The sequence below is a fragment of the Brachyhypopomus gauderio genome, chromosome 1 (genome assembly GCF_052324685.1).
Source record: "Brachyhypopomus gauderio isolate BG-103 chromosome 1, BGAUD_0.2, whole genome shotgun sequence".
NCBI lineage: Eukaryota > Metazoa > Chordata > Actinopteri > Gymnotiformes > Hypopomidae > Brachyhypopomus > Brachyhypopomus gauderio.
The window spans coordinates 21,394,292-21,412,308 of NC_135211.1; the positions used below are offsets into that span (position 1 = coordinate 21,394,292).

At 39.1% G+C, this 18,017-nt stretch overlaps 1 protein-coding gene across 1 annotated transcript; it reads left to right on the top strand.

Annotated features, from left to right (window-relative positions):
• Nucleotides 1-449: 449 nt before the first annotated feature.
• LOC143512120 (myosin heavy chain, fast skeletal muscle-like) lies at nucleotides 450-12,137 on the top strand. Its single transcript, XM_077002060.1, has 40 exons — nucleotides 450-585; nucleotides 697-909; nucleotides 1,207-1,350; nucleotides 1,446-1,602; nucleotides 1,767-1,794; nucleotides 2,584-2,698; nucleotides 2,779-2,871; nucleotides 2,968-3,031; nucleotides 3,152-3,250; nucleotides 3,363-3,466; nucleotides 3,548-3,686; nucleotides 3,788-3,906; nucleotides 3,987-4,136; nucleotides 4,245-4,415; nucleotides 4,601-4,907; nucleotides 5,352-5,419; nucleotides 5,570-5,657; nucleotides 5,730-5,847; nucleotides 5,949-6,072; nucleotides 6,402-6,538; nucleotides 6,660-6,915; nucleotides 6,989-7,231; nucleotides 7,318-7,494; nucleotides 7,602-7,747; nucleotides 7,840-7,930; nucleotides 8,018-8,407; nucleotides 8,586-8,712; nucleotides 8,793-8,911; nucleotides 9,006-9,202; nucleotides 9,311-9,494; nucleotides 9,599-9,764; nucleotides 9,847-9,971; nucleotides 10,076-10,384; nucleotides 10,467-10,670; nucleotides 10,779-10,904; nucleotides 11,001-11,171; nucleotides 11,275-11,379; nucleotides 11,460-11,555; nucleotides 11,659-11,790; nucleotides 12,019-12,137. The coding sequence occupies exons 2-40, from the start codon at nucleotides 709-711 to the stop codon at nucleotides 12,037-12,039; spliced, it is 5,811 nt and encodes a 1,936-aa protein (XP_076858175.1). The 5' UTR covers nucleotides 450-585; nucleotides 697-708; the 3' UTR covers nucleotides 12,040-12,137.
• The last annotated feature ends 5,880 nt before the right edge of the window (nucleotides 12,138-18,017 follow it).

An 18,017-nucleotide genomic window follows, 5' to 3' on the forward strand; every position in this document is an offset into this window, starting at 1 on the left:
ATGGAAATGTGTGGAAATTTTAAAACTGACCAAAAACATTGACACGTTTTGCTTACATATAATGTTTAATTATTAAAAATTTTATTTTGATACTCAAAATTCTACTTATTTTCAGAACCACAAAACCTGTGAGAACGATAGAGTGGACAACGATAGACGATAGAGTGATACCTGAGAATATTGTGATGATGTCCAATTAGGGAGGAAATACATGAAGACATGAATGTGTGTCCAAATATAGCCTGATGCTTCTGCTGAGTGAACAGTAATAGTACTATATAAGCTTCCCCAAGCACTAAGACTACCACAGACACCCTGCAGAGGTGAGGAAAATTTGCCGATCCTTTTGAAATGTTGTTTTTCCAAATCCTTAACTACTATTGAAAATGACTGACTAGATGTAATTAGTGAATGAAGATTCTATTCACATGGGAAACAAAGTTAATTTGTTGCAAACTTTTATTCCTCAATCAATACTGATCTCTTTAATTCTAACTTAATTTCCACACAGTGTCTTAACTATTTTTCTTCTTTTGTAGTAATCTCAAACTACCAGCCCTTTTCTGCCTGCAGTTTCCTAGATTCGTAAGATGTTACTATTTCTCTTGTGCATACAAATCGAGTTACATTAAATATTTAAAATAAAAAATGTATGACATTTACAATCACTGACAAGAATGTCATTTGACTCCATAGTAAAACACCACCATGGGGGATGGAGAGATGGAGTGTTTTGGGCCAGCGGCCATTTACCTCCGCAAGCCAGAAAGGGAGAGGATTGAGGCCCAGAACAAACCTTTTGATGCCAAATCAGCAGTGTTTGTGTGTGAACCCAAGGAGATGTACCTCAAGGGTACACTAAAGAGTAAAGAGGGGGGCAAAGCCACTGTTGAAACACTGTGTGGTAAAGTAAGTGGAAAAAAAAACACTTGAGCACTGCTCAACTATTTATTATTTAATTATTTATATTGTGATAGTTGTCAAAAGGTTGTGCACATCAAATGTAAATATTCAAATGTAAACCAATGGTTTTTATTTGTACAACTTTAAATTCAAGAATTTCAATGTTCTAAATGATCATGTCCATTTAATGTCAGTCTTTAGCTTTTGCTGTGCAGTTCTATGTAATAAACAGTTCTGAATCTCAGGGAGCCAGTAGAGCAGCAATAATTTCAAAGTGAACTGCACTATTGTGTAATTTCACAGACTCTCACAGTAAAGGAAGATGAAATCTTCCCCATGAACCCTCCCAAATTTGACAAAATGGAGGACATGGCCATGATGACCCACCTCAACGAACCTGCTGTGCTGTTTAACCTCAAAGAGCGTTATGCAGCATGGATGATCTATGTAAGCTGAACAAAGACTCACTTAATTACACATTAAACAGATCAAAAAAATTCATCATCAAAATAATGTCTAAAAATATCTCTTAAACCCTCTAGACCTACTCAGGGTTGTTCTGTGTCACTGTGAACCCCTACAAGTGGCTCCCAGTATATGATGCAATTGTTGTGGCTGGATACAGAGGCAAAAAGAGAATTGAAGCCCCGCCCCACATCTTCTCCATCTCTGATAACGGCTATCAGTTCATGCTCACTGGTAAGATACAGTTTGATAATTTCATGGAACAAGCCTTGCAGCATTTCTTAAAGGATTTACATAAAACAATAAATTAATTAAATAAGACTGCCAGTCTATCACAGAGACTGAACAAAATTTTATGAATAATTTATCATATTTAACAATTCTCACTTTTCCTTTAGATCGTGAAAACCAGTCTGTCCTGATCACGTAAGTCCTGACTCACATCACTGGGGAATTTAATTTTACATTAGTTTACCTTTTACAATAGTTTATGTCTTAAGTTTCTAAGCTGTATTTGTCAAATTCACCAAAACCTTAATGTGAAATAAATGTCTTCCACCATAGCAATTACCTATGCTTGAGTAAAATCCTGGAAAGGAGTTTTACTCTCTGAACCTGCAATGCCCACCTCTGCTCACAAGTCAGATTATTGAGATGCTCCAGTTAAAGAATAATTTCATCACAGCTTGCTCTCGCCCAATGTATGCGACCGTTGTTTACTTACCTCAGTTTCTAGTGTTGCCTCTGCATTTCAGCAAGATGGATTCTCTTCCTGTTTTTATCACAATTTTAATTCCCGTGATACATAAACTACTTGTTGAGCTAAGAAATGTGTTAGCTCAGTAGCTGGCTAAACACAACAATAGCTTGAGGATTCAAAGTCCGCTGGCATAAATGCTAGTCTACTTCACTGGTACTGACTTTTTAGAGAACAAGTCAGCCTTTTGCTATTTGCTATGTATCTTTTCGGTTTACATTTTAATAGCTGTAAGTCTACATTTAATATATGCAAGACTTTTGGTATGGAGGAAAAGAACATTATGTTATTTGAGGAGTATTATTATTTAATATATGGCAATAGTTATTTTTCAGCAATTTGTAATGTACATCTAAAGTTGAATGCTATTAGTGCCTGTGTGACATTTCGGACATTTGGTAATTGCCGAGCAGTTGTACCTATATGCTAAGATATGTGCCCATTGTTTCTACCACCAGTGGAGAATCTGGTGCAGGAAAGACTGTGAACACCAAACGTGTCATCCAGTACTTTGCGATGGTTGGCATGACTAGTGGAGCAAAGAAGGCAGAGCCAGCTGCTGGTAAAATGCAGGTACCTGAACAGTGTACAGTGTGTACAGAGGAACAATCTGTGATCAAAGTCCTCTCATTAACATCTCTTATTGTCCACAGGGTTCGCTGGAAGACCAAATTGTAGCGGCCAACCCCCTACTAGAAGCTTATGGTAATGCCAAAACTGTGAGAAATGACAACTCCTCTCGTTTTGTAAGTACACAATAGTATACAAAAGTTTTAACAATGCAATTAAAAAAAAGATTAACATTTAAATTCAGGTATATTAAACATTTCTTGAATTTCCAGGGTAAATTCATCCGAATTCATTTTGGTCAAACTGGCAAGTTGGCCTCAGCTGATATTGAAACCTGTAAGTTTTAGTCATAATGAGTGCATCCAATAGGTTAAAAAATGAAAAAATTAAAAAAAAAATTCTGTATCAGAATTAGTGGCATTGAGATGACAAGTTGTATTGCAAATGAAACAACAGATCTGCTGGAGAAGTCAAGAGTCACTTTCCAGCTGTCTGCTGAGAGGAGCTACCACATCTTCTACCAGCTCATGACTGGACACAAACCAGAGCTGCTTGGTATGATTTTACTCAACCATATTGCTAAGTAGTTATGCTATCCCAATTCTGCCCAAATAGAAAAATTTTAATAACATATATTTCTAAATGTTTAATTTTTCAATTCATGCAGAGGCCCTGCTCATCACCACCAACCCATTTGACTACCCTATGATCAGCCAGGGTGAAGTCACAGTTAAAAGCATCAACGATGTAGAAGAATTCATTGCCACAGATGTAAGTACAGCTAAAACTATGAGAAGAAGTTTGAAAATATGTCTCACTTTCATTTGTCATCCACTCCTTTTCACCACACAGACTGCTATTGACATTCTTGGCTTCAGTGCTGAAGAGAAAATAGGCATCTACAAGCTGACTGGAGCTGTGATGCACCATGGGAACATGAAGTTCAAGCAGAAGCAGAGAGAGGAGCAGGCTGAGCCTGATGGCACTGAGGGTAAATATCACAACTCGTCACCAGATTTGTTCAATTCCATTATAAGTAACATATATAAGCATTTAGTTTAATCAATATCACTATTACTTTTTACAATTCAGTGGCTGATAAAATCGCCTACCTCCTGGGTCTAAACTCAGCTGACATGTTGAAAGCTTTGTGCTACCCCAGAGTGAAGGTTGGAAATGAGTTTGTGACCAAAGGCCAAACTGTACCACAGGTAATGTAATATTTGCCAACATCGGAGATACTTTTTCAATAACCTCCTGCAGATCAAAAGTCTATGTATGAATTTTCCAGGTCAATAATTCTGTCAGCGCTCTTTGCAAGTCTATCTATGAGAAAATGTTCTTGTGGATGGTCATCCGAATCAATGAGATGTTGGACACAAAGCAGCAAAGGCAGTTCTTCATTGGTGTGTTGGACATCGCTGGATTTGAGATCTTTGATGTGAATATTTGCTGATTTTACACACTTTTACATTACATATTGTAAAATGTATATAATATACCATGCATCAATAAGTACATTAATATTAAAATCCATGTTCTAAAACAGTTCAACACCTTGGAGCAGCTCTGCATTAACTTCACAAATGAGAAACTGCAACAGTTCTTCAACCACCACATGTTTGTGCTGGAACAAGAGGAGTACAAGAAAGAAGGAATTGAATGGGAGTTCATTGACTTTGGTATGGACCTGGCTGCCTGCATTGAGCTTATTGAGAAGGTAAGGGGTGAAAAGACATTAAGACTTGGACCAACTGGATTGACTGTTAAACAAACTCCAGAAAGGAGTATGTACTATGACAATGTTCCTGAAATATGAGGACATGCACATATTCACTAGTTAAGTCAGACAACAACCACTTATACAAGTACTATTGAAGTGATTCCAAAATCTGTCACCTACAGCCATTGGGCATCTTCTCCATCCTTGAAGAGGAGTGCATGTTCCCCAAGGCTACAGACACATCCTTCAAGAACAAGTTGTATGACCAGCATCTTGGCAAAACTAATGCTTTCCAAAAGCCAAGACCAAGTAAAGGCAAAGCTGAGGCCCACTTCTCCCTGGTGCACTATGCTGGCACTGTGGACTACAACATTGGTGGCTGGCTGGACAAGAACAAGGACCCCCTGAATGATTCTGTTGTACAGCTGTACCAGAAGGCAGCAAACAAACTTCTGTCCTTCCTGTATGCAGCCCATCCTGGTGCTGAAGGTAAGGTCACAGTTGGGGGAAGGGATTCAATTAAGGCTATGTACCTAATAAGGCCACATTTCTGCTTTATTTTGAAATAAATACAAAGAATCACAGATAGCTATTTGCTGTTGATGTTGTATTACATCGTATTTACAGCTGATAAATAAATGTGAACTCTGTAACTAACACCTTTAACACCATCAGGATAATATTTCAAACACCTTCATTATCACAATGTAATTCTGGTACATTATTTTGCTGCCAGTCCATTAAGTATATGATGGCTAAACAGTGTTTGTATTTTTTCAGGTATGACAGGGAAATAAAATCCCTAATAAAACTAAACTGGATAATTACTAACAATATAAAATAATAATTGAATGAATTGCATTGTCAGAATATGATGTTTACTGACTATCAACACAAGCATGTCTGTAGATGTGTAATTATTAAAACCTACAGCTGAAGGTGGAGGAAAGAAGGGTAAGAAGAAGGGTGGTTCCTTCCAGACTGTGTCTGCTCTGTTCAGGGTAAGAACAATTTTACACAAAAATCTGAAATGCATAAGTCTACATTCACCTTGGAAAGTTGGGCCAGCAGTAAGCACTGCAATATGCATAAACTAATCTATGCAACAAATTATATCTTAAATAAGTGGACGACAATGTCAAACTCCACAGGAGAACTTGGGCAAGCTGATGACCAACTTGAGGAGCACGCACCCTCATTTTGTGCGTTGCTTGATTCCAAATGAGTCCAAAACTCCAGGTCCGTATTCTTCTGATTTCTATAAATTATAATTTTACTGCAGACATTGTAATATTACAATGGCCATTGTAGGTCTGATGGAGAACTTCCTGGTAATCCACCAGCTGAGGTGTAATGGTGTGCTAGAGGGTATCAGAATCTGCAGAAAGGGATTCCCCAGCAGAATCCTCTATGCTGACTTCAAGCAAAGGTAATTTCTTTAGTTTCAGGATTCCAGATTCTGTGATTAATTCAATATTGTTATGAATACAGTAAGCTACCACTTAGACTTCACTATTGATTTATAAACAGGTACAAAGTCTTGAATGCCAGTGTCATCCCAGAGGGACAGTTCATTGACAACAAGAAAGCTTCAGAGAAACTCTTGGGCTCCATTGATGTGGACCACACCCAGTACAAGTTTGGACACACAAAGGTGATCATAACCATCATCTTGATCATCATTATTATTATTCCTCTGAATGAGAGCAATACATTAAAAAAAAACATACTGCTTCATGTTTCACTGAACAGTGTAGTATAGTGGCAGAATAATGTGGATCATAACATAGATCTCAGTTGTTTTAGTTCCCTTTCTGTGAGTAATATTGTAATATGCCTATTTTATACCTTTCATACATATTTCATAAGCACTTCTCAAAATTGACATAAAAGTCTATAAAAATAGAAACATGTAAAGTCTTAGCTAAGTGTGAATGCACTAAAAGCATCCTATTTGGTTTAAAAGACATATTATTTTGGAAGGTGTTCTTCAAAGCTGGACTGCTGGGTACCCTTGAAGAGATGCGAGATGAGAAACTGGCTAATTTAGTGACTATGACTCAGGCTCTGTGCCGAGGCTACCTCATGAGGAGGGAGTTTGTCAAGATGATGGAAAGGAGGTAAAGAATATGAGCATAGAATATGCGGTATCATATACAACACAAAATTAAATATTTATGTTGACATGAATAAAACATAATAGATACAAATGGAACTTAACTGGTTCAATTTGAATTCTAGAGAGTCCATCTACTCTATCCAATACAACATCCGCTCATTCATGAATGTGAAACACTGGCCATGGATGAAGCTGTACTTCAAGATCAAGCCTCTACTGAAGAGTGCAGAGACAGAGAAGGAAATGGCTGCTATGAAAGATAATTTTGAGAAGATGAAGGAGGATCTGGCAAAGGCACTGGCCAAGAAGAAAGAGCTTGAGGAGAAGATGGTTTCTCTTCTGCAGGAGAAAAATGACCTACAACTGCAAGTGACATCTGTAAGTACATAAGACAAGTACATATGTCTCTGCAGATGTTGCAAAAAATTAAACAATCCATTAAAATAAACAGGAAACAGAGAACCTCGTTGATGCAGAAGAAAGATGTGAGGGGCTGATCAAGAGCAAGATCCAGCTTGAGGCCAAACTCAAAGAGACAAATGAGAGACTGGAGGATGAGGAGGAGATCAATGCTGAGCTGACTGCCAAGAAGAGGAAACTGGAGGATGAATGTTCTGAGCTGAAGAAGGACATTGATGATCTGGAGCTCACCTTGGCTAAAGTGGAAAAGGAGAAACATGCCACTGAGAACAAGGTTTGTACGTCATAGTACATGTATTACTGATTAATTCTGTCCCTTTTACATAACTACAGAGAATGCTTTGAAATGCTTTTCCCCAGGTCAAGAACTTGACTGAGGAGATGGCCTCTCAAGATGAAACCATTGCCAAGCTCACTAAGGAGAAAAAAGCCCTCCAAGAATCACACCAGCAGACCCTTGATGATCTCCAAGCAGAGGAAGACAAAGTCAACACTCTGACCAAAGCCAAGACCAAGCTTGAACAACAAGTGGATGATGTAAGAATTTAAAAAGTAGAATCTGTGGTATAAGTTCATAATATTTGAATATTTCAGCAAATATCTAGTGTGATGTTCCTAACTGCACTGGTTCCCATAAAATATAGCTTGAAGGTTCACTGGAACAAGAGAAAAAACTTCGCATGGACCTTGAGAGAGCTAAGAGGAAGCTTGAGGGTGACCTGAAACTGGCCCAGGAGTCCATAATGGATCTGGAGAATGACAAGCAGCAATCAGATGAGAAGATCAAAAAGTATGATGAATTTCACAATATAAACTAAAATAAAATCTACTTTACATTTGAGTACAAATCTAAGTCTAAATGTGTAATGTATTATACAACAGGAAGGATTTTGAAACAAGCCAATTATTAAGCAAGATAGAAGATGAACAGACAATGGGTGCCCAGCTTCAGAAGAAGATTAAAGAACTCCAGGTGATTCATCAACACAAAATAATGGAATTTCATTTAAAATAATCCAGCAATAAAGAAATCTCTAAAATGTAAAAACTTATTTTTCAGGCTCGCATTGAGGAGCTGGAGGAGGAAATTGAGGCTGAGCGTGCAGCTCGTGCTAAAGTTGAGAAGCAGAGAGCTGATCTCTCCAGAGAACTTGAGGAGATCAGTGAGAGGCTTGAGGAAGCTGGTGGTGCTACTGCTGCTCAGATTGAGATGAACAAGAAGCGTGAGGCGGAGTTCCAGAAGCTGCGTCGTGATCTGGAAGAGTCCACTCTGCAGCATGAAGCTACAGCTGCTGCCCTCCGCAAGAAACAAGCTGACAGTGTTGCTGAGCTTGGAGAGCAGATCGACAACCTTCAAAGGGTCAAACAGAAGCTGGAGAAGGAGAAGAGTGAATATAAAATGGAGATTGATGACCTGTCCAGTAACATGGAGGCAGTTGCTAAATCAAAGGTGTGTTAATTTCATGTTAAGACAAAACATTATTTTGCATATAACAAGGATTTTATTTAAGTCAAATGTTGCTCTATATCCATTTATATGCTATAAAACATTCTGCTCTCATCTACATATTCACCAACTTCATAGCAAGGTAACAATTAGTATTTTATTGTCATGTATGTATTTCTAGGCAAATCTAGAGAAGATGTGTCGGACCATTGAAGACCAGCTGGGTGAAGTCAAAGCTAAAAGTGATGAACATGTCCGCCAACTGAATGATTTAAGTGCACATAAAGCACGACTTCAGACTGAGAATGGTAATTAATCAAAGCAACTAAAGAGATCAAATAGTTGAAACTTTGCTTGACTACTGTAACTAGAATTACCTTTTTTAAAGGTGAATATAGCCGTCAGCTGGAGGAGAAGGAAGCACTTGTTTCCCAGTTAACTCGGGGAAAACAAGCATACACACAGCAGATTGAAGAGCTCAAGAGACAAATTGAAGAGGAAGTCAAGGTACTATTAATATTACATTACTAAATACCAATGGGATACATTTCTTTTCACAACTGAGCAGCAATCCAGTAACAAGTATATTGATATATGCTAGGCCAAGAATGCCCTGGCTCATGCTGTCCAATCAGCCCGTCATGACTGTGACCTGCTCAGAGAGCAGTTTGAGGAAGAGCAGGAGGCAAAGGGTGAACTCCAGCGTGGAATGTCCAAGGCCAACAGTGAGGTGGCTCAGTGGAGATCTAAATATGAGACCGATGCCATCCAACGTACTGAGGAGCTTGAGGAGGCCAAGTAATTGAATTAAATTAACAGTACACTACACTACAGAGACTGCAAAACTTAACTAATGATCAACCCGTTTTAGAAAAGCATGTAATAACATTATCAACATTTCCATAGGAAAAAACTCGCCCAGCGTCTCCAAGATGCAGAGGAATCTATTGAAGCAGTGAACTCTAAATGTGCTTCTCTGGAGAAAACCAAGCAGAGACTACAGGGTGAAGTGGAGGACCTCATGATTGATGTTGAGAGAGCCAATGCATTAGCTGCCAACCTCGACAAAAAACAGAGGAACTTTGATAAGGTCAAATATCTGCCATCGAAAAATGGTCTATGAAATATGAAACCATGAGTTATCATGGTAAGCATAAATATGAAATAATATCTGATGTTCCCTCTACATTTCAGGTCTTGGCAGAGTGGAAGCAGAAGTATGAGGAAGGCCAGGCTGAACTGGAAGGAGCTCAGAAAGAGGCTCGCTCTCTCAGCACTGAGCTCTTTAAGATGAAGAACTCATATGAGGAAGCTCTAGACCATCTGGAGACCCTGAAGAGAGAGAACAAGAATCTGCAGCGTATGTTACAAGGACATTTATTTAAATAACCAGAACACTCAAAAATGAATCCCATTTAACTGAACTTCTATTTTCCCCTCAGAGGAGATCTCTGACCTCACTGAACAAATCGGAGAGACTGGAAAGACCATCCATGAGTTGGAGAAAGCAAAGAAGACAGTGGAGACTGAGAAATCAGAAATCCAGACGGCTCTTGAAGAAGCAGAGGTATAACTATACACAACGACATTACATAATGTTATGATATTTCAAGGCACAATTAGGTCTGCCCTAAACTGCTTAACAATGAATATCCCAATAACGTTCTTCAGGGCACACTTGAACATGAAGAGTCAAAGATTCTTCGTATCCAGCTTGAACTCAATCAGGTTAAGGGTGAGATCGACAGGAAACTGGCTGAAAAAGATGAGGAGATTGAACAGATTAAGAGAAATAGCCAGAGGGTGATTGAGTCCATGCAAAGCACCCTGGACTCTGAGGTTAGGAGCAGGAATGATGCTCTTAGAATCAAGAAGAAGATGGAGGGAGACCTGAATGAGATGGAGATCCAGTTGAGCCATGCCAACCGCCAGGCTGCCGAGTCCCAGAAACAGCTCAGGAACGTCCAAGGACAGCTCAAGGTAGGACTTGTTTATTTCTTGAGGAACTGTCAATTGAATGTAGCTTCAATCACCCAATTACAGACATCAATTTCAACATCAGGACGCCCAACTGCACCTTGATGAGGCTGTCAGAGGACAAGAAGACATGAAGGAACAGGTTGCCATGGTGGAGCGCAGGAATAATCTGATGCTGGCAGAGATTGAGGAGCTGAGATCTGCCCTGGAACAGACAGAGAGAGGACGTAAAGTGGCTGAACAGGAGCTGGTTGATGCCAGTGAGCGTGTGACACTGCTGCACTCTCAGGTTGGTTATTTCAGCTTGAAACACTTGAGCACCTTTGATAATATCTGCCGATCAATCAATCATGATGGCTTTATTGGCTTTCGTTTGTTTTCTTTTGCCTGTCAACAGAATACCAGTTTAATCAACACCAAGAAAAAGCTTGAAGCTGACTTGGTACAGGTTCAAGGTGAGGTGGAAGATACAGTCCAAGAGGCAAGAAATGCTGAGGAGAAGGCCAAGAAGGCAATTACTGATGTAAGCGTTACATTAAATAAATATACCGGTAATCGCTTTACCCACTTAAACCATGACTGATTGTAGACATAACAAATTACCTGATTCACACACTAGGCCGCCATGATGGCAGAGGAGCTGAAGAAAGAGCAGGACACCAGTGCTCATCTGGAGAGGATGAAGAAGAACCTTGAGGTCACGGTCAAAGATCTGCAGCACCGCCTGGATGAGGCTGAGAGTCTTGCCATGAAGGGTGGAAAAAAGCAGCTCCAGAAACTGGAGTCTAGAGTATGTTACACTCTTTATATTTAGTAAAAATGCAGAACCCCTGGATTTTTTTCTGTAGTTTTGTTTACTAATTCAAATTGTATACATGAAATATGATCCATAGGTGCGTGAGTTGGAGTCTGAAGTTGAGGCTGAGCAGAGACGCAGTGCTGATGCTGTTAAAGGAGTCCGCAAATATGAAAGGAGAGTAAAGGAGCTGACCTATCAGGTACTGCATATGCTAATTAATACAGAGATTATAACTGCATACAAATCAAATCTAATCTAAATGAATGCCAATCTGTTCAGACTGAGGAGGACAAGAAGAACGTGATAAGACTGCAAGACCTTGTGGACAAGCTGCAGTTGAAAGTGAAGGCCTACAAGAGACAGGCTGAGGAAGCAGTAAGCTATAAACCTCACACTTAATGGCTTTTTCTAGCCTATTTTGCTCCTATTTTCACTAATATTCATTCATTAATTGGAGTGACGACTGACATTCTCACAGGAGGAGCAGGCCAACACTCACCTGTCCAGGTACAGGAAGGTGCAACATGAGATGGAGGAAGCCCAGGAACGTGCTGACATTGCTGAGTCCCAGGTCAACAAGCTCAGAGCCAAGAGCAGAGATGCTGGAAAGGTACATTCCATTTTTGATTTTTTCAAATGGATATTTTCTTTGACATCCTACAAATAAATCCTAGTTGTACAGATCTCTTATTTCAAATTACTTTGTATTCAAAATATATCAATGCCACTTGCACACCCTTAAATCAAAAGAACGTAAAAACACAAAGAAATCATTAGACTTTGTAAAGTACAAATTCTAATTAATTCAAATTAATAATGACATGTATATCTATTTTAGGGCAAGGAGGTGGCTGAATAAATGATGACAACCAGAATGGATGCCAACAAGCAATGATAAAATATGTGTTAAATGTCCATGCATAAATTGAATAAAACAGCAAATATTATTTGCACAAATACCTGCAATTTATTTAGCAATTATTCAAAAGAAAATACAGTATCCAGTATTCAAATACTGACAGACCTTTAGGAAATTAAGAAAATCGTTGAAGACAGTGGCGCAAAAAGGGGGTATACAGCGTATGCAACGCATAGGGGCGCTGCACTAGAGGGGGCGCCAAATCGATATAATACTGAATTTGTGTCCATCTTATGTTCGCCACCCCCCCCCCCCCCCCCACTTCTAAATAGACATTTTCTAATTGATTTATATAGAGACTTAATTACTAAATACACGGATGAAATTGGTTCATTTTACGTACGAGTCTAGACACTTCTCACAAGGGCATGGATTTATCTGATTTTAGAAACAAATGCTAGCTAACGCTAAATATCTGTATTTCACAGCATTTGGCTATTACGTTAGTTAAACACAGCTAACTACAAAGTGACGACGGTTAGCATTAGCTAACTAGCTAGTAAGTTAGCTTCACAAGGCTAGCCTGACAGGTTAAGCTAATAGCCTACCTAAATGGTTGAGTGGTGAGACGGTGTTAGACTTCATTGTCTCTCACTGACATTAACGTTTTTGGATGTTCTTTGACACATATTTATAATTCAATGTTTACTCAATTTATTGAGTAACTTCCTATTGAAGTCAAAAGTGAACTTGTGCAAATCTGGCTAGCTACTTTAGATACTAGTTTTAAGAAAACACGGGTGCACCTACTACGTTCAGCAATCTCCATAGCAACGAAATTAGCTGACAACACTGCTATCGATATATTTGATAATTATCCCACAATTATCCTGTATTTCACAGAAATGTGGATATTTCAGGAGGAAAGGCTGATAAATCACATAGAACCATATTTATATCCAATCAAACAAGCAATGCGAGAGACGTTTGCTCATTTAAGCAATATAGGAATTAATGAGCTGGTTTTGCATTAGGCCCAGCATTACTCGTGTCAGTATATATACGTCTCATAAGGGTTTATTTAGATTAATAACTTTAAAATGCGAAGATGAAACCATGTTGAGACCAGTTATCACATTACAGTGTTTAATAACTGTAATTTCATGCATGTCACAACATTAATCTTTTAGTCTCTTTAGGTAAATTCACAAATTGGCGCAAGACGCTATTAGCTCTTTCAAGGTTGGAAAGAATCTCACATTAATTAAACATCATCAGACTCATGTAATTTTCAAGCAGGTTTTATTGAAGTAAGAACAATTTAATGTTGTGTGCAGAAGCGGTCTTTGCATAGAGGCGTGGCTAGGCAACTGCCTTGGGCCCCTCCCACTGCAGCCCACTGTAGGGGCCCCCAGACTAGCTAAATTATTTCTCGCATATTAATGTTGATGGGCCCCCTAGCTAAATTCGCCTTGAGCCCCCAAATTGCTAAGTCCGCCACTGGTTGTGTGTAAATTTCAACAGCATTTCCCTCCTAACGAGCATGAGGTATTTGGCTGGCTACACGACACAGAATCAATGCAGGATGTAGTGTAGTAAAATAAAATAGAAGATTTTTTAAAGAGTTAAAACTGCAGTATGGTGTTCTTCAATTTTCATACCCTTGGGGATGTAATTTGGAAACATATTTCCCAATTTCATCTTCATGCTGCTATGTCCAGCCACAAGTAACAACACAGATACACTTTATGGAGGATTGACTTCCATCATCTAAACTCAAAGTAAGATAGTTTTTTTCAGACCATGATGTACATACAAAGTGTAAAAGTATGTTCAGGTCTTGTTAGCCTGCCGCTAAGCAATGGTGCTAGCCAGCAGTAAATAACACAGGGTTGCCAACTCTCACGCATTGAGCATGAGACACACGCATTTGACTGTCTTCACACGCTCTCACGCCACACATCCGATTTCTCATGCCGGAAAAAAAAATCTAGTTTATTTACCTCTGATCCACATCTATGATTCAATGAGTTACTAGTTCGCTCTGGCGCCAACCACTGGCGATCGATCAATCACGATACAATACTTAATTTGTGTCCATTTTACACCCCGCCTGGTAACAATTTACACCCCCTCCAGGTTCAAATCTCACTCCAAGTGATCTTGAAAAGTTGAGGGGGGGGGGGGGGGGGGGGGTCGTGAGAGTTGGCAACCCTGGTGAAGGGGGACTTTAACCTCAAGCGTGTAATGCCAAATTAAATATCAACACATCACCTGCCCAACCAGAGGTAAAAGTACACTAGACCTTTCTTACATTCCAATAAAATATGGCTACAATCCACAGTTTCATCTACCTCTTGGGAAATCGGACCACGCTGGACTATGATGGACCATGCTGGACCTAAGTACACAAAGGTTGAAAAAAGCTCCTGCTCTGAGGGAGGTTTCTCTCTGTTCCCTTGTGCCAGTACTGCCTGCAGTCCAGATGCAGAAGCATCCTTTAGTACCAGAAACTACCGGGAGAAGTAAAGACTTGGCATCACTGGTGAGGTACATGGGTATCCCTTGAAACCTCCCTCACACGTGTTTGCCCTTTGAATTAGGTGTAGTGCTGCTTCTATCATAAGACAGGTCACTGGACCAGCTAGGGAAGCAAATTGCAAGATCTAATGGAGATACCATCATACTAGTCCCAGGAACAATTGCTCTTGACTTTTAGTCCTTGAATGGAGACTTATTCTTAATGCCAGACCCTACTGTTCCCAAATATAGCCCACTTCTGTTGGTTTAGAGTCAGACCAGCCTTGGTAATGTTCCCCAGGACCCAAGACATCTAATGTGGCACTGTGGATATCTACATCACCAATGTGATGTAGTACTGCAGTCTGCACACTACTGCAGCAAAGGGGAATCAACCACTGGAAGGCCAGTATGACATGACACAGGCTAAAGGTCATGACTGTATTGGAAAAGCCCCAACATCCTATGACTCATGCTCCATTGCCTCTACCAATATCCTTTTGCTAGGTAAAGTATGATGAGACAGCCTTAACAATAGGCTCCAGTAGATTATTTGTGCATGGAATGAAGTCAATGCATCAAAATTAGATACCACTTAGAGCTTTCTCAATTCTCAATTTCTCAATATAGTTTCCCATGTACTAAATATATGGAGGAATCCATACTTCATTTAGACTTTGATTGGTCTGCTCCACTCAAAGAGGTCTCTATAATTCTAAGCTCTTTCAGTATAAAAATTACTGTCTTCAAATGCTCCACTAAGCTCTCTGTTCCCAGATTGGACTCCTGCTTGGGTGGTTTTTCAATAAAAGGTGGACCAAGACAATGAGAGAAAAGAGGAGAAAGGAGGGAAGGAGAGAAGGACAGGAAGGAGAAAAGCTGAGAGACATAATAAGACAACGATCTTAGAGATGCTAGAAGGATGTTAAGCTTATATAGTACTTGTTAACATTCTACAGATGCTAAAAAGTGTGTGAAGCTTCTACTTGTTAATGGTCTAGCAACACTAAACAGCATGTTGAGCTTGTAGTTCAACATCTTAGAGATGTTAAAAGCATGTTACACTCCTGTAGCATTATTCAAATCAAATCAAAGTCTGTGTGTTTACAAATTCCTTGTTAACTTAAAAGGCTACTGTAAAGGATAAGTCTCTGGCTACCCTGATAGACACAGGTAGATGTTTAACGTATTTTGGGTGGCTCGTTAGGTATTAGTGTTTATTTTTAAGCATGGAGACTTGGTGCCATTTTTCTTTGGTTCAACTTTTCTCCTGTTTTTGATTGTGGAGTTATGGTACTTTATGTCTTCTCTTTTTATATTATTTTGTGAGGTCAAGTGTACGATTTAGGATGGAGTTCAGATTTCTTTTTTTGTGTTGGTAGGAAGCTCACATCAATGCTGATTATCTCATTACTGTTGTATGCTTTATTTACATGATCTGTTTTATTGTGTGATTACAGTAGAATGACATTGGAGATATTTGAAGTAACAAAAACAGTAAGGGAATTCATGATTTACTGTCTGTGATGCTCAACCTGATCATTCTGACTTTTTGTTCATCCTATAATCTGTCTGCCCCTTAGTTAGAATTTCTCTTTTCCTTCATGTTCCCTGTTTATCTTGTACTTTTCCCTTACCTCCACATCCAGTCTGACTGTCTCCACTATACCTCCTAACGATAAAGACAACACCAATCATACAGCTCTGCCTCAAACAGGTTGTAACAATGAGACATGCAGCCTCCAGTGTCCAGTAAAACATATTATCTGCCCATGTGCAATATTATACATTGAAGAGGCCCCATTTGACGTCACAAAGCCCTGAGAGCTTATGCTTTTGTACAGGATTGACAAAGGCTTTATGGCTGGGCTGTTGGCAGTAAAAACACATCAGTGTCTCTGCCTCTCTTGGTCCTCCTTACTATTCTCTTCTCAGCCTCCAAATGTTTCTTGTAGTGATCTATAAGCTTCTTGCACTTCTCAGCTGGTATTTTCTCCCATTCTTCCTTTGCAGTTTGTTCGAGCTCTTGAATGTTTGCAGGGTTCTTTTTCCCAATGGCAGATTTCAGCTCACCCCACAGATTTTCAATGGGATTGAGATCAGAACTCAATGCTGGCCATTTTAAAACAGTCCATGTCTTCCTTTTTCATGTCTGCTTTTGGATGTGTGCTTTGGGTCTTTGTCTTGCTGGAGGACCCATGATCTTCGACTCAGACCAAGTTTTCTTACACTGGGTAAGACATTTTGCTCTAAAATCTCTTGGTAATTCTCCAATTTCATGATTCCTGAGATACGGAAGAGGCCCACAGTACCAGACTCAGCAAAACAGCCCCACAGCATTATGGATCCTTCACCATGCTTAACTGTAGGTAGGGTGTTATTTTCCTTATACTTATTCTTATACTTACCTATCCAGGTCTTTGGATGTTTGACATTGTGTTTTTTCCACCAATCACTCCAACCTTCGAAGACATCTCTCATCAATTGTCCTCCTCCCTCCAGAAATCCAGGTAGGTTCTTAACTGTTCCATGCTTGGCAATCTTCTTAATAACATTTCATACCGTTGAATCAGGGATACCAAGGTCTTTGGAGATGGCCTTATACCCTGTGGAGGTCTTGCTAATAATAGAACTTCAGATGTTCTCAGACAGTTCCTTTATCGACAAAGGAACAGGGAATAATAACATGTGGCTTTTTAAAACACTGAAGTCATCATTCATAATTAATGTCACATGGGTACTGATAATTTATCACAGGTGATTCTCATTTATGATTTAAAACAGGTGAGTCAAAATGTGTTTCCATACTGACTTATTGTACAGGGTGCCAATACCAGTACCACAGCAAGCTTTAGATTTTTCAATTTTTTCTCTCACGTTTTAGTTTTAATTGTTTATCATTTGCTCTTTTGTATCAAGCACAAGTTCTATATAGAAAAAAGCTGTTACATTTTATTCATTTTTTCCCATGAGATATTCCACATTATGTACTTAAACTTCATGGGTGCCAATAATGGTGAGCACACAGATGGATAACAATCAGAAATACTGAAATTTTAAGATGAGACTCAGTTGTGTGACACAGATGGATAACAAGAATCAGAAACACTGAAGTTTTAAGATGAGACTCAGTTGTGTGACACAGATGGATAACAAGAATCAGAAGGTGAGACTCAAGATGTATGACATAGATGGATAACAACAATCAGAAACACTGAAGTTTTAAGGTGAAACTCAGATGTGTGACACAGATGGACAACAACAATCAGAAATACTGAAGTTTTAAGATGAGACTCAGATGTGTGACACAGACGGATAACAAGAATCTGCCAATGGGATAAATAGGCTATTGGGAGACAAAGTCAAATTTTTTAAAGTAAATTTTTTTACCTGAAAAGATCATCACATTTCAGATCTATTATCTTTTTTATTATTAATATTAATTGAAAGTATACAAA